This window comes from Pseudopipra pipra, chromosome Z (assembly GCF_036250125.1).
Source record: "Pseudopipra pipra isolate bDixPip1 chromosome Z, bDixPip1.hap1, whole genome shotgun sequence".
Lineage (NCBI taxonomy): Eukaryota > Metazoa > Chordata > Aves > Passeriformes > Pipridae > Pseudopipra > Pseudopipra pipra.
The window spans coordinates 28745448-28758455 of NC_087581.1; the positions used below are offsets into that span (position 1 = coordinate 28745448).

Here is a 13008-nt window from a genome sequence, read left to right on the forward strand (position 1 = left end):
AACACCCAGCTCTACACTCTGATTTACCATAAAAATTTAGGATTCTTCATTCCAGTTTTCTCTGACTCAGGGCTGTTTCCTACAGCAGTCCAAACTATTAAACTCAGGTTAGTATTTCAACTACTCCAAAGGTCCAATCTAAGTTCAATAATATAGTTCCCTCTACTACCTGAAGAAAACACACTCTAAATATAAGGCAAGGGAAATGTTTTTCTAAGTATGTGCACAATTCCCATTTTGAGATGTGGAAAAGAATGCCATATGCTGGATCACGTGTATTTAGAAATTCTGAATCTTTTGAAGACTACAGCTTTCAATTACTGGAGGTACATTTTGACCAGCACTTACACTAAAAAGGAAAACCTGTAACAATCTTTTGGCTGCCAACTAAGGCCATGATTTGGTCTGAGTGAACTAATAAATGGACTGACTGAACAAACCTACACCTACCTTTGCAAACACTGTCTTCACATAAATGGGTAAGTCTCCATGGGGACTGCCGTAGCCACCCACAATACTAAAGCCAAGGCCATCCGGTCCTCTGTCCAGAGTAATAGTCTTGTACTGAGGAGGTCTAAGAAAAGGGACAAGATTATTGTGATGTTGTCTGAACTTTAGATTTAACACGTATAATATTTCTTTTATGCTAATCAATACATTTCCCTTTCTACTCTAACTATAAATACTTTTATTGTAATGAACTGGTTATTTAAGTTTGTGTTAAACACTGTAAATGTCTAATGCCTATATTATTACGTAAAAGTAGCTACTTCAAACACACAGCTCAGGACATAGTTATGGCTGCTATGTGCTTACCAGTGAAGTACAGATGCAATGCCAGTACCTCAAGTTTCCATAACATCTACTTCAAAAATCCTGTAATGCCTAAAATTAGCGCCATCAGTTTATGCTATAACGTTTGATTGCTTCTCTCTTCCTCTAATAGATAAACGTGTATTTGCATGCACACGTTTATACATATCATCTGTAGGTATATTCCCCCACATATACTTCGACTGTATGAAATTTTGAAATTTTGAAATTCTACCTTTCAAAGTAGCTACGTGTGGCTACAGAACCCTGTTCTCTCTTTGCCTGTTCCTAAAAGAAAAGTGCCTCAGATCTATGACAGAGATTGAGGCAAAATTGTTTACATAATGTACCTTGCAAGTGTATTAGAAGCAAGGTATATCAAAAACATCCGATACTCAGGATATCCAAGCACTAGAAAGCACATTACGGAAACACAAGTACTACAGTGGAAAGGGACTTTTTTTGGTGTATCAATTAATCCCAGCTACCAAATCTCAGTGAAACAATGGAGAATGTAGAAGAAATCAAATCGCACCATAACTCTACAGAAGTTCAAAAACAAATTGCAGTATAGCAAATCATATAATGAAAAATGCAGAAGAGAACCACTGGCCTACAGGTGCCACATAACACCAGTGTGTTAATCATGATTGTGCCAAACAATTCATCTATTATTTGCTAGAATTTGTATGATTTTTAGACTGAGTTCCATCTAAAACAACTGACTACAGAAGTTGCATATTCTATAGTTACTGACCCTAAATCATCCTGAAAAATGCCAGTTGAAGTTAGTCCCGCAAATGAAAGACTGGATGTAGGCGGATCCTGCTGCTGACCAGTTATGACACTCACTTCTCCTCCAGCTACAACCTAGGAACAGAGTTCATAAACCAGTAAAATAAGAATGCTGACACTAAAATAATTCATTGTAGCAGCTGGCAAAACAGTATTCAGAAAGTATTCAAAATGTCACTGAAGATTTTTTACCTGCAACTCAATAGTGCCTGAAGCATTTTTTAAGATATTAACAGCTTGGGAATGAGTCATGCCCTCAGTAGATGTTCCACAGATGCTAACAATCCTGTCCCCAACCTACAGAAGAAAAGGTAGAAAATCTAACTTAGTTAGACAAACAGATTTATTTGTCACTTCTTTCAACAACAGCAGATCTGTCTATTTGCATTTAGCCAGATTTTATCAGTAATATACAGCAGGAAGAAAGAAATTAGCAACTGTACATTCACAGTCCTCTTGTAGGCAAAAAAACCCTTTTAACTGCATAATAACTTTCCCACTACAAAAGTGGGAAAGTCAACATCAGAATGAGCAAAATTCAATAGTTTAGCGTATTCAGTGTAAAAAAGTAATGACGGTTTACAGAATTGATCCTAACATTCTAGAAATGCACAGCACGTAAAAAACAGAGATGCATTTTGCACGTCACCTGAAGATAGACTCAAGTAGCAAATTATCATCAGAGATTCTGTGTTTGAATTCAGCTTGAAATAACACTGTCCACTTTCCAGGAGACCTGAGTCAAATTCAACTATGTCTGATACAGCTTGGATACAGTACACATTCAAATACAGTATCAGATAAGACCTCCCACTTCAACTCAGAACCCAAAAAGCACTATCTCTGTAACATAAGAGATAAAACATACTGCATACCCACAGTTGCAGGAACAATGCAATGCAATGGAATGCAATGCACCACACAGCAATGGCACTCGCTTACAGAATGCATCCTTCTGAACCACTCTCTATGCTTTTAGTTTTCAGAAGCTGACTAATTCTAAGATCCAGGATTGCTTTAGGACTTCCTTTCTTAAGTTAGTACATTTCAGCAATTACATTTTCCCATGCTACCAATCTGAGTTGCTGTTTCATCAATTCAAACAGCAAGAACTCTTGACGCAGCCAGAAGCACTTATGACTGTATCACCCAACTGCTAATTTATTGCCTGTCTAGAGTAATTACTGTGCATTACCCATGCAATCTTTACAGCCTTCTTAAAAATTAACTTACTCTTAGTTTCTGAGTCTGAGCTGCAACTCCGTTTGGGTGCATCATGGCAATAAATATAGGAACATCTCCAAGAGGACTTCCTACACCTCCAGCAATGCTCACTCCTAGTGAATCTGCAGGGCTCTGTTACAGTAATGAAAAAAAAATAAGATTTTTCTAGAAAGAAAAACACATACAGAGAACTTTACGCTTGCCTCAAAAAATCACTAAGCACCTTGTCTCATGAAAATCAGAATTCCTGTGTCTCAACCCATTTTTTAAGATAATACACTTTGCATCACTTCAAGAAAGCACGGAGACCACAAGAGATGTTTCTATTTCTCAGTGGTAGGTGAAAATTTCCCAATTTAGTTGTATATTTTATTAACTAAGCACAGAATTCAGCATCAGTCCCTTAATTCAGCATAGGAAGTCTGAGCAAGGAAAACCGAAGAGATGGGATTGCTGTCTTTAGTATTGTCTATATCAACTTCCTATCATGAACCTCCCAAACACTAGAATTAAGCTTTATGCTCCCCCTAGTGCCCCAGTGTGGAAGAGTACTGCACCACACCTGAATACCTCACTGCAAAAACTGATATTGTAAAACTGGTATTTACAGATTCTACTGTAAAAGAAAATGGCTAAAAACAATCCATGTAATCAAGAAAACCAGATGCCAGGCAAAGTCAAATAAATATAAATATTTTGGACCATAAGAAGCCGCCTGTGACTAAGTTCACACGCATAATGAAGGTGACTGAATTTCACAGTTGAAAACCTCACAGCTGTATGTTTCATTAAAAACATGTGTGCAGAAAAATACTAAACACAAAAAAGCAGCCTTCCAACTTTCTCTGACTTCACCAAAACAGAGTTTGGATTTAACTCAGTCTGGTAACAAAATTAGGTCCCATTATCTCTTAGTAAATCTTCCTTCTTTTGCTTTCAACACAGCTGACAAAAAGTGACAGAGTAAGTCACACTGATTTTACATAAAAATATAGGCAGTGGAGATCATACAGTCCTGACCTGAAAAGATAGACAAATTAACTTCTATTGCCATATCAATTCCTCTCTCAAAACAATGAATAGGTCTAGACTTTCTTTCTGTAAAGAAACCTACTAACAACATTTACAACATCTGTTCCTGATATATACCACTTCATGCTATAACTTACCTTTTTTATTTCAACTGTTCTTAGTCCCTGTATTTCAGAAGCTGCTGTCAAATGAATTAAAATAAATTTTAAAAAAAGTTAAAACTAGCATTCCTAGAAAACTTTCCTAATAAAGTTATCCAAACCATTATGATGATTCTAACTTTCTGCTGATTTGTTATATATATTTTAAGCCAATTTGAAAGTGGCTGTCATTACATTAATTGGATTGAAATACTCCTAGAGTAGGTGAGAGAATCAATCATTTTCTCCATTTAAATAACGTTTGGAATAAAACTGCTCAGCATGCTCAAATAGAATAGGAAAAACTAATATTTGCTAGCAATACTTTGGTCAGAAGTAAGTTTGTTCTACATTTAAGCATAAGACAGCTATTCTGCATGTATTTTCATATAACTATACAATATCTGGATTTTTATGAATGAGACAGCTTGACTGAAGATGTATTTAGATTAAATAGAAAATTATGGCTCAACTTAGATTCTCAGCTGACACAAGAATTTGCTAGTTTCTTTTATAAAAAGGTATTACAATATCTATGTGTGATGTACTGAGCAGTAACTGCCCCTGCCATTTCAATTACTAAGGAATCATTTTAAGGCCTACATCACATAATTTACAAATATTCTAGAGACAGCAAAAGATCTCAGCTACCAGTTCACATGTATAAAACACTGAAAGCACCAACCACCCCCCCCCCCAAACTTACTGGTATTCTTCTTTAGACCACTTTCAAAGACCTCAGGTGCACTGGACCCAGAAATGGGGAAACTGAATGATGAGAGACTGCCACTTCCTTCACTGACCTAAACACAGTGTAAGACTGGGATTAGAGAGCCGCTTCAGTCATACAATTAATAAATGTAAAACTGTAACTAGCTGTATTCAGTGTATGTTCTGTTGTATTTTACTTTTTCTGCGCCCAGTTAAAGCCGATACAGAGAAAATCCACATATTTCTTGGTCACTCTAGAGGGCTCTTTGAAACATCCTTAGACCAATTTAGAGATTTCATGTTTATAACCCCATGCAAAGCTTTGAAGTGCTGCTTCCAAGGGCATGACTAGGCCATTATATTTGCACCTTCTATCATCTCGCAGAGATCTTCTAATGCAAGTTAGCCATAATTATCACAGTAGGGACAGAACACAAAAGACAGATCTTTATATATTCTCATATGTACTTGTGAATATTCACCTACTGCATCAGCTAAAATTAAGACTACGCTCTCCACTCAGCTTCACCCGCACAATTTCCAGAAAGATATTCACTATACCAGCAGGGTAAGTAAAGGAACAACATGGTTCCTGGCCAGACTAGTTAGTTCACTGATTGTTACACACTCTTCAAAACATTCAACATTGTGAGCTTCATCTTAGAATAAGACCAGACAGAGTCTGCATGTTTTCATCTTGTTTGACAATACCCATTTTGAAGAGAGCCTAACATTTCAGTCTTATCCTGTCTAACCCTGCTCACTTGAAACTGTTTAATTATGATTTGTTTTAAAACTATTTATCTTCAGTACTTGAGATCTGCATACTCAGTTTACAACCAGAAAAAGTTCTAAGGTAACTTGTGAGCTCTCAGAAATGTAGCTCCTACTGAAGAGAATGACAATATGAGCTGCTACCACATGAAAAATGCTTTCAAATACAGAAATTGATATGAGTTTGTAACACTATAACATTAGCCAACAATCAAATAAAAAAGAGAAGCCTGATGGAAAGGGTGCAGGTTTCTTGCTTCTGGTGACCAAGATAATAGTAAAAACATGCAAAGAATGGAGAAATTCACTAAGTTTACTGGAACAGTATTCCATTGCATGCCAAGCACTCTGAAAGTAACACAGAGGTTGACTAACTTCTTCTAGTATTGGTAAGAATTGGAGTTCTGTATGCTGTTCAGGCTGAAGCCTGGAGCAAAGCCATTTCTGGGGTACATTTTTAGTTGGATCCTGTCTATATCAGATACAATATGTTAAAGTCAATGTATAAAAATATGTTCTGAAAAGCTGCAGAATTTTTCCATCTTGGATCACACGGCTAGGCTTTGCGAATGAAGATTTGGGAAGGGCTCATCTTGGATCAGGTACGTGGAAAACCTGATGTCATCATAAACCCATTTCTTTTTATTTGCTTTCATTATTTAACCATTATTTCTTCCAAACTAACCAGTTTTACAGTTATATACCTGGCTGCTCTGGGATGTTCTCCTCTCAGAGTGGAAGGGTCCAGCTTTTATTCGTCCGACCTCTAGTCTTACTGTACCTAAGGAACACTAAAGAACCAGTCACTTATAACACACCTCTTCTGTCTACAAAATTAAAGCCTACGACAATATTTAAGTCACTTATCTGCCAGTGGAATAAGAAAAAAATACAGACAGAGGACAGAGTGATGGACTAGCAACCCTGAAATGAGTCCTTCAGAGAGTTCATGGCAGGACCAGAGACACACAGACTAAGGTACACCATGATATTCAATACTGAGCAGGGTATTTTTTTCTATTAACCTGTATTACAACGCAGACATGAAAATCACACAAGAAGACTAACTCTGCTACTTCACAGAGTACCTTAATAAGGAGTAGTTCTGTCTTCTTGCAATGTCAACATCTATTTTCAAGTTGGCACTTTTCAAGGAATAATGAAACTGACCATTTTCACAATAAACACTAAAACCAGTGTAATACCTCAAAGTCTTAATCATCATTTCTCTTTATATGACTGAGAACATGATATTTAAACTGGAAGTTACTCGTCTCTCTCACAGTTTTGAAATTATCTGTTACTTTGGATAGACATCAACACAACTAAAGAAATTTTGGGCAGGAAATTTTCTAAACATCTATCTGTAGTTTAAGTGAACTTTCTGCATCTGACTCCTAGCAAGAAGCTGGGTGATATGGACTGATTGCACATGGTAAAGTCCTTTCACTACTCTTTAAGTTTTTAATTATACTGTCAAGTATCCACATATCTATATAAAAAGCATTTCTTAGAAGAAAATTCTATCAAATATTTAGAAACCAAGACATTATTTTGAAGAGACAGATAAGTTATTATTACAAACAAGATTTAGAAAATTGAATCTCCAAAATAATATAAGTAGTGTCAAAAGAAGACACCTATCTGCAATGTATTCAAATACAGAAATTTCAAAGTTTTGTTGCTATTCTGCTTTTTTCTTTCACCATGAAGTTCTGTATACCAAGAACCTAATATAAGTTTGCCTTTATTTATCATGTTTTATCTTTATTACCTTAAGAGAGGATCATGTAATTGTCAGAAAAATTCACAGTAATACACCAATATGTCAAAAGCAACTGGACATATCCATTCAAACATGGTTTTCGTCCCTCATTTGCTGTTGTTATATTCTTAGAGTTGACACTAAAAAAGATTTATTACTAAATTGCTTTTTATTTTAAGTTATTCCTTTTTAATGTTGACTTCTCTATGTCCTGGAAAAGACTTGATCAAAGCTTGGGGGAAACCATTCTTTCCTGCTCCTATTAAACCATACGGACAACTCTTATTCAAAATGGAAAACTGGCGAAGTAATCTGTGTACCTAAAATTACCACATCCTCACATAAAATGCAAACCCACAAATCAGATTTTAAAATTACAATGTGTGAAAGTTGGAAGTCATACTTTCCAACTAAACTGTGAATAAATCAATTTTCATTTAGTTTTATTACACCTTCCCTTATTACTGTCTTCCTGAAATCTCCCATTCGATAAATCCATAAGTCAAGTAAGTGGAAAAACTGATAGTCTTTTCACATGTTGTAGGGATACTTCAAATAAACACTTCAAGAACCGGCAAAATTCTCAGACTTAAGACACATTCTATTGGTCCCATGCTACTAAAAATACACTGGAACTTCCCAAAGATTATAAATAATTTTCTAGCAAAATACATTTTAGGCAGTTCAAGAGAATTCACTCCTAGGTCTCATTCTTATAAATGAAAAGAGAATGGATACCTGAACTGGAAATGGTGACTGCGCTTCATTTCATTTATACTGTGTGAACAAAGCCATTGTTAACAATAATCTGTCTAAGGTATTTTTAAAAGCTTCATTTCTCAGGGCTAAGACAATTAATTACAAGTACTACTAAGCACGATGAAGTATTTAAAACATGAATATATGAATGGTAAGTGGGAACTAAGCATCTTCAATTAGATACTCCAAATGCCTGCAAAAATGAAAGAAACTTTCCACAGGAAATGGCATTTTTATTTAGAGGAGAGGTAAAAGTACAGTGTATGAAGAAGAAACACTGTGTTCTTAAATAAATAAAAAAAGTATACCAGAGAATAATACACTAACAACTTCATTGTCACAACACAGACTTAGTTCTGGCATTCTCACTATTGGGCACATGCTGAAAATACAGAAGTGCTCCTACATCCCCCTTACTATGCACTGCTCGCCCTCAGGACCTCTCTACCCCAATAAAAACAAAAGCTCAAGGAACTGTTCAAGATCTGGAAAAATATACCTTTGAATGAGAGTGTTAAGAACCATGACTGTGTGCCTATGTATCCAAGAGACAGCTACAATTAGTGTCTGTTAAATTTTATCCAGTGGAACAGTTTTCCACTGGAAAATGCTGACTCAATGGAATCCTTACCATGCAGCATACGTCTCAAAACTCTGGACTGAAAAAGAGATGAGCTGGCTGACCAGCTGGACTTCCTGCCAGATCACAGGAAATGCTGTATGTCTGACTTCATTCTGATTTGGAAATAGGGGAAGGATATCAGAAGCACATAATCTATTGAGAATAGAAATTCTGATTCCAACAGTAGCAGATATGAGTTTACTTAGTAAACTCTGAGAAAGCAATTTCTTATACTAACTGCCTTGGTCACTGAGAAATACATTGTAGTATTTAATGGATGTAAGGAGGCACTAGACAGAGTTAAAAAAAGATTAACATTATCAGATATCACAGAATCATAGAACTGTAGAATCCCAGAATTGTTTGACTGGGAATGAACCATAAAGACTATCCAGTTCCTACCCATCCTGCCTTGGGCAGGAACATCTTCCACTACACCAGGTTGCTCAGAGCCCCATCCAACCTGGCCTTGAACACTTCCAGGGATGGGGCATTCACAGTTTCTCTGGGCAACCTAATTCAAGTGCCTGACCACCCTCACAGCAAAGAATTTCTTCCTAATATCTAACCTAAAAATTTCTTTCTAATATCTAATGTAAATTTACTCTCAGTTTAAAACCACTCCCCCTTGTCTTATCCCTACAGGCCCTTGTAAATGAACTATGAAAGTAATCACTTTTGGCACAACTACTCTGATGAATTCTCAGTCATTTAAAGTCAGTTCTGAGTATCCTTCCAAAAATGTGAGATAGTTAACTAATTCTAAGTTTGCTAGAGAAAATACAGTGTTAATTTTAGGTTCTTCTAGGTAATGGTCCTCTACTGCCCTATAAACACATGGCATTCTGTACCACCACCACTCCCATCTTCATCAGGCAAAGTATCAAAATCTGAATGTTCTAGACTTCATGAAGCTTAAATCTGAATCCACAGCTCACCTCACTGACATTCCAGTAACAGTCTGAACTCAGTCTGAATAAAATTAAAGCTTTCATAAAATCTGGACTTCAATTTTTCACTCTTATCCACCTTCTCTTTTGGCAATACCTTTAGCAAAGCTGCAACAGCTTCCTGGTTAGCATTTCGGACATCTTCTCCATTCACTGTCAATATCTGGTCTCCTTGCATCAATCTCCCATCTGTATCTGCTATTCCTCCTTTGACGATGTCTGACACAAACACACCTGTATCATTTCTGCAAATACATACACGGATTTTGCATTACAGCATTGTTTGAGGGTCATTTTTATGGCTTGCTATTGGGAAGACAATAAACACTGTCTCATTTTTCTGAGTAACGATGGGCTAGTTCCTTTAGGGAAGACCAATCAGCTTAGGTACAAAAATGATGTGTTTGGCCTTCAAGCCTGTGGGATCTGAGCACCAGATCATAACAGAAACATGAGCATGCCCAGCAAGTTCCAGATATTGACTCTCCAGTTACATTACTTACCTTTTCCCAACAATACTCAGCCCAAGGCCTTTGCCAGGCTTCTTCTGAAGCTCTATATTGAGCACATCATACATGTCTTCCTCCTTGTACTGGGCCTCATCTCTGTACACAGTCAGACGAACCTTTTGGGGAGTCTGTCGGAGGACATTTATGGCTTCGTCATGTGTGGCATTCCTGAGGTCAATTCCGTTCACCTGCAATGAAAGCATACAATGGTAAATTGTGTAGCACCTTCCAGCAGACAAACAGAACAGACCTTCTGTTCAATGAAAACAAAAGTGACTGTATTGGGTTTGCATGGCCAGGTTTTGGTAGCAGAGCTGGGGCTGCAGGGGTGGCTTCTGTGAGAAGCTGCCAGAAGATTTCCCCCTGTCTTGTAGAGCCAATAACAGTTGTCTTCAGGATGGACCCACCACTGGCCAAAGCCGAGCCATCATGAATGACAGTAACACCTCTGTGATTACATATTTAAGAAGGAAAAAAAGTTTTGTGCAGATGAAAATTGCAGCCAGAGAAGAGCAGAGTGAGAACATGTGAACAATTCTGCAGACACCAAGGTCAGTGGAGAGGGGAGGGGGGGAGGTGCTCCAGGCTGAGGTTCCCCTGCAGCCCGTGGTGCAGACCATGGTGGAGCAGCTGTGCCCCTGCAGCCCATGGGGGACCATCGGAGTGTAGAGATCCACCTGCAGCCAGTGGAGGAGACCCACGCCAGAGTAGGTGGATGCCTGAAGGAGGCTGTGACCCCGTGGGAGGCCTGCTGGAGCAGGGTCCTGGCAGGGACCCATGGAGAGAGGGGCCCATGCTAGAGGTTCTCCCGGTGGGACTTGTTGAGGACTCACACTGGAGCAGCCTGTGCCTGAAGAACATTGCACTCACCCCATGGAAAAATGATCTACACGGCAGCAGTTCATGGGAGGGACTTATGCTGGAGAAGTTCATGAAGAACTGTCCCCTGTAGGAGATGCCCCACAGGGAGCAGAAGAAGGACTCCTCTCCTTGTGCAATGGCAGAAACAACAACTGACTGTTACCCCCATTCCGGTTTCCCTGTGCCACTGTGGGGGAGGAGGTAGAAACTGGAAGGAGGGGTGGGAGGAAGGTGTTTTTAAGGTTTGTTTTACTTCTCATTCTCCTGCTCTGACTCTATTTGTAAAAAATTTAATTAATATCCCCACTTCGAGTCTGTTTTGCCCATGATGGTGATCAGTAAGTGATCTCTCTCAGTCCTTAACTCATGAATCCTTTCTCTCCCCTGTCCAGTTGCAGAGGGGAGTGAGAGAGCACCTTTGGCATCCAGCCAGGGTCAATCCACTACAGGAACCAAAGAAATCGCCATACCTCTAATATCTGATCCCCAGCCCACAGTCTCCCATCTTTAGATGCTGCTCCTTCTTCATATACTTCATGGATAATGATTGCTCCCTGTGGACAAAAAAAAAAATCAAAAATCGCATGTTGCAAGAAAATACCCCATTTTGAAATAAGAGCAACTGAAAATTCCTACTATAATTTATCAATGATAAGCACAAGTCAGATGTACGATGAACAAATATTTAAGAAGTTTACGAAGTTTATTTATGAATCAAAATATTTAGGAAGTTCATTTATACTTTCAATTTTAGAAGTGCTTTTTTCTTTTTTTTTTCCCTAAACTGGTTTCTTTGTGTCTTTCTGTAAATGCTATAGAAAAAAATGACGAGAAAAATCTCTTCTATCAGACACTTTAATTTCATTACTGTTATTTCACTTGAGTGACACACATATTTTTCCAACCAACCAGCAAAGTGTCTGCTCCTCCAACAATGCTCAGACCAAGACCAGTCCGCCCTTTGGAGATGTCAATGGTTGTTTCACATCCAGGAATGATGGGACAAGTAGCTGGGTCAGAGGCTAACATGGCTGGAGTTGAAGATCTGCTTGTGTCTAAAAAACAATTAAACATCCTGGTTACAGTAAGAGGGCTTGGTATTAGAAAAGTGACTTTAAAACAGCATTTTTCAGAGCTCATTGACAGCTGCACACCAAGAGCTGACCCACAGAGAATGATGCTGCCAATTTGCCCTTCCCCTCAAACAAGTACTGTCCTGTAGTTTCATTTACAAGTGTCCTGTTTTCATGCCATCAAGTACCTGGGTCACAGTCTGGACAGACAAAGAAGATATTGTACAAACATATTCTATTTAGGATACAATTTAAGTATCTATATGATGTGTGCATTACTCAAGTTATTAACTTCTTAGAATTGCGTTGCTTAACCAATAACCTTCATCCATCAGTAACATCTTGACTCTCCACTCTAAAGGAGAAGAATCAAATGTGGCTACTTATAAATGGCAAGACAGTTTCAACCATCCCCTTTTCCTAGGAAAAATGACATGACTTTTCTCTGTCATTTTAAGGAATGCCTCTCACTTCGTTCCAGATAGCCATGAGGCACCTGCTGTCCAGTATTTAAGAGGGAGGAGAAGATCCGTCCCTCCATTCTCCTGCCTCTGCAACAGGCTAGTGGGAAAGTATATGGTAGGTCTTCAGGATGGTGGTACAATGCTTCTCTTAGAGGAACATGTAATCCAAAAGTATTAAAAAATGCAACTCACAAGACAGCTGAGTGCATACAAAAGGAGGAAATTCACAAGACAGGTCTTCATTTTAAGGCTACAACCTCAGTGAAGATAAGCACACAAGAAAAACATTACTTTTGACTGCTTCTGGTTCTGGTGAGCTGGAAGCAGGAATAGTTGCTGGAGGCTGCATATTTCTCTTGTCTGCTGGGGCAGTGCTGGAAGGGACTGGTGCTGCAGTCAGGTTATCCAACTCCGCTGAGTTGATTGTAAGCCTCACTGTAGTTTTGGATGTCTTCAGAAGACTTATAAACTGAAAAAAGAAAAGCTGATGAAGAGTGTAACTAGATTGTTCAGTTG

The 13008-nt window shown here is 38.3% G+C and overlaps 1 protein-coding gene across 19 annotated transcripts in view; it reads right to left on the reverse strand.

Moving 5' to 3' along the window:
- The window catches only part of MPDZ (multiple PDZ domain crumbs cell polarity complex component), a 111206-nt gene that overhangs the window by 2646 nt on the left and 95552 nt on the right, over positions 1–13008 (reverse strand). For 13 of the 19 annotated variants that reach the window (XM_064641242.1, XM_064641249.1, XM_064641256.1 and 10 more), the window contains 12 exons: positions 12784–12961; positions 11865–12010; positions 11426–11509; positions 10089–10282; positions 9683–9830; positions 6194–6280; positions 4711–4807; positions 4002–4045; positions 2842–2964; positions 1801–1905; positions 1571–1683; positions 451–574 (listed from right to left, as the gene is read on the reverse strand). In XM_064641242.1, the coding sequence (XP_064497312.1) occupies positions 451–574; positions 1571–1683; positions 1801–1905; positions 2842–2964; positions 4002–4045; positions 4711–4807; positions 6194–6280; positions 9683–9830; positions 10089–10282; positions 11426–11509; positions 11865–12010; positions 12784–12961 (1443 nt within the window). The remainder of the gene's footprint in view (positions 1–450; positions 575–1570; positions 1684–1800; positions 1906–2841; positions 2965–4001; positions 4046–4710; positions 4808–6193; positions 6281–9682; positions 9831–10088; positions 10283–11425; positions 11510–11864; positions 12011–12783; positions 12962–13008) is intronic. The other 6 variants (XM_064641257.1, XM_064641255.1, XM_064641250.1 and 3 more) reach the window with 2 other exon arrangements.